Below are 2,342 nucleotides of genomic sequence, written 5' to 3' on the forward strand. Positions count from 1 at the left end.
TACTCTCTCTCTCTCTCTCTCTCTCTCTCTCTCTCTCTCTCTCTCTCTTTCTCTCTCTTTCTCTCATTCCAAAAAAATTATTCTATAAAGAAGACCTAATATGCCGATAATATTATAAATAACTCTTAGATATCCCATTAAAATTTTAAATCGAGGACAGAAGAATATAAATAATAAAGAAATTTGATATCTATTGTAGGCTACGTCAAAAGTATTAGAGCGCTCCTGAACACCATTATGAAATTTAGGTCCTTTTCAAACAACCACATTATCACTGAATCATAACTATCTCTCTTTGATACTTCTGTGTTTCGCCTATTTTATCATCTGTATAAAATGTTTCTTATAACATCTATATGCCATACGAATAAATATATGAAAAGTGAACCTTCAAATCGAAGTCAACAGGTATCACTTTCTTAGTTTGTTTAGCAACATCCAAATTTCTTCCAGATGGTTTCGGCAACAATTCGCGTTTATTGATATCTTCTCCGTTCTGTGCTATATCTGAAAAGTCAAATTTATTCTCAATATAATAATTAAATACAGATTAATACTAATCATATCAAAATATATTAAAATTATTTATATGTTGTTATGTAATGAGATGAAAAGATATGACAAATGAAAAAAAATAATAAGACAAAAGACTATGTCCACTTTGGACCTCAATTGAAACATTGAGACATAGGATTGTAGGGCATTAAAAAAAGATTAAAAAAGGATTATAAACTTCCATATGCACAACTTTATAAAATAAGTCGCTTGAGGGCTATAGCAGTTCAAAGTTCGCTATTATGATCGTATATTGTACTACTGCTTTTATTCCATTTCTTGAGTTATATAGTATCTAGGATATGTTCAATATCTATAATGAGCTATAGAGGCGTAGAGTGGCAAGCTATTCGGTGCAATTGACTCGCGATCTATAAATCCAGGTTCAGTCTCACCTGGACTCATATTCTGTATATGTCACCGAGTTGTTAGTAGATATATACAGAATATGCGTCCACATGCGCGATTTTCTGCATTTAACAAGCCGAAAATAATTCCATCTGGTGATTAAAAAATCTTTGATCATCAGCGCCGATCGAATCCGACGTTAAACTGTAGGTCCCATATATCAGTGGATATATGTATGAATCTTCCAGGGAATTGGACTTTAGGCTAACAACCTAATTCCGGAAAAAATCCATTATTATTGAAACTCAATAGAGGCCCTATACTCCACACAAAAGTTAAAGGAATATACATGACGAACTATCCGTTTAACATCATAGTATACACCATAGCTAAACTACTGTAGTAATAGATTTGCGGAGTATGTCGATTATCCTGCGAGCGTAAATGCTTACTATCTATAAATTTATAGCAACAGAATAACATGGATAACTATATAAATGGATTTGGATTTTTGTGTGTGTATATATATATATATATATATACATATATATTCAATTTTTTTTATACTTTTACTTGCAAACGATCGCATTTTATATCATTAACAATTATTATAATTTTCTTTTGTATCATTCATTTATATTATATTTATCAGTTATATTTATCATTCATATATATCATATTAATCATTTATACTTATCATATTATATTTATCATTTAGTATATTTATCAGTAATATTTATCAGTTTTATTTTCTTTCTCATTGAAAATAACTTAGGGCCTATTCCGCAACTCTTAACGATATCGCCATTACAGAATAAATCCCTTAATGTAAGGCCGAAATGTTTATTTATAATATTGCTTTTAATACGTTAATATATTAATATAAGCACTCTTACATTTGTAGCACAGTTTATAGCTTCTCATTTTCATAATCATTGAATTTTGTTGAGTTTTTGCTTATTATTTTACTTATTTTTAATATTTGATGATAAATATCAGATTATATTTTGAAGTGAATCGTTTTACAAATATTTATACCTACTGTATGATAATGAGATGAATGAGATGATTACCTGAGACTGTAATGCGCCTTCTACGTGACTTACGATTCCTGTTGAAAGGTAAGATCCTAGTGTTGGATCTTTCCTTAGCAATCCTTTGTCGTGGCTGTGGTACCGGTGGTACATCTTGCCTCCTTTGACTCGCTGCTACCAGAATGCTGTCGCCAGTTGCCAACGTTCTCTGATCTTCCGACTGCAACCATTGTGCCGCAACATCCTGTGCAGACTCCTGCTCTTGATCTGGTTGTGAAGGTGGTACCTCGCCGAGGACTATCATATGAGATTCACCGCTTACGTTATCTAAAAGAGAAATAAGATATAAGAATATAAAATGTATGTACATAAGTTTATTTTTCAAGATTAATTTCTGAGATGTAT

At 31.3% G+C, this 2,342-nt stretch overlaps 1 protein-coding gene across 1 annotated transcript in view; it reads right to left on the minus strand.

The window, feature by feature from the left end:
- Window positions 1-2,342, minus strand: part of LOC105627420 (protein spire) — a 26,556-nt gene that overhangs the window by 9,591 nt on the left and 14,623 nt on the right. Inside the window, 2 exon segments of the mRNA XM_012208702.1 lie at window positions 389-507; window positions 1,977-2,264. Coding sequence (XP_012064092.1) covers window positions 389-507; window positions 1,977-2,264 — 407 coding nt within the window.

This window comes from Atta cephalotes (genome assembly GCF_000143395.1).
Source record: "Atta cephalotes unplaced genomic scaffold scaffold00009, whole genome shotgun sequence".
Classification (NCBI taxonomy): Eukaryota; Metazoa; Arthropoda; class Insecta; order Hymenoptera; family Formicidae; genus Atta; species Atta cephalotes.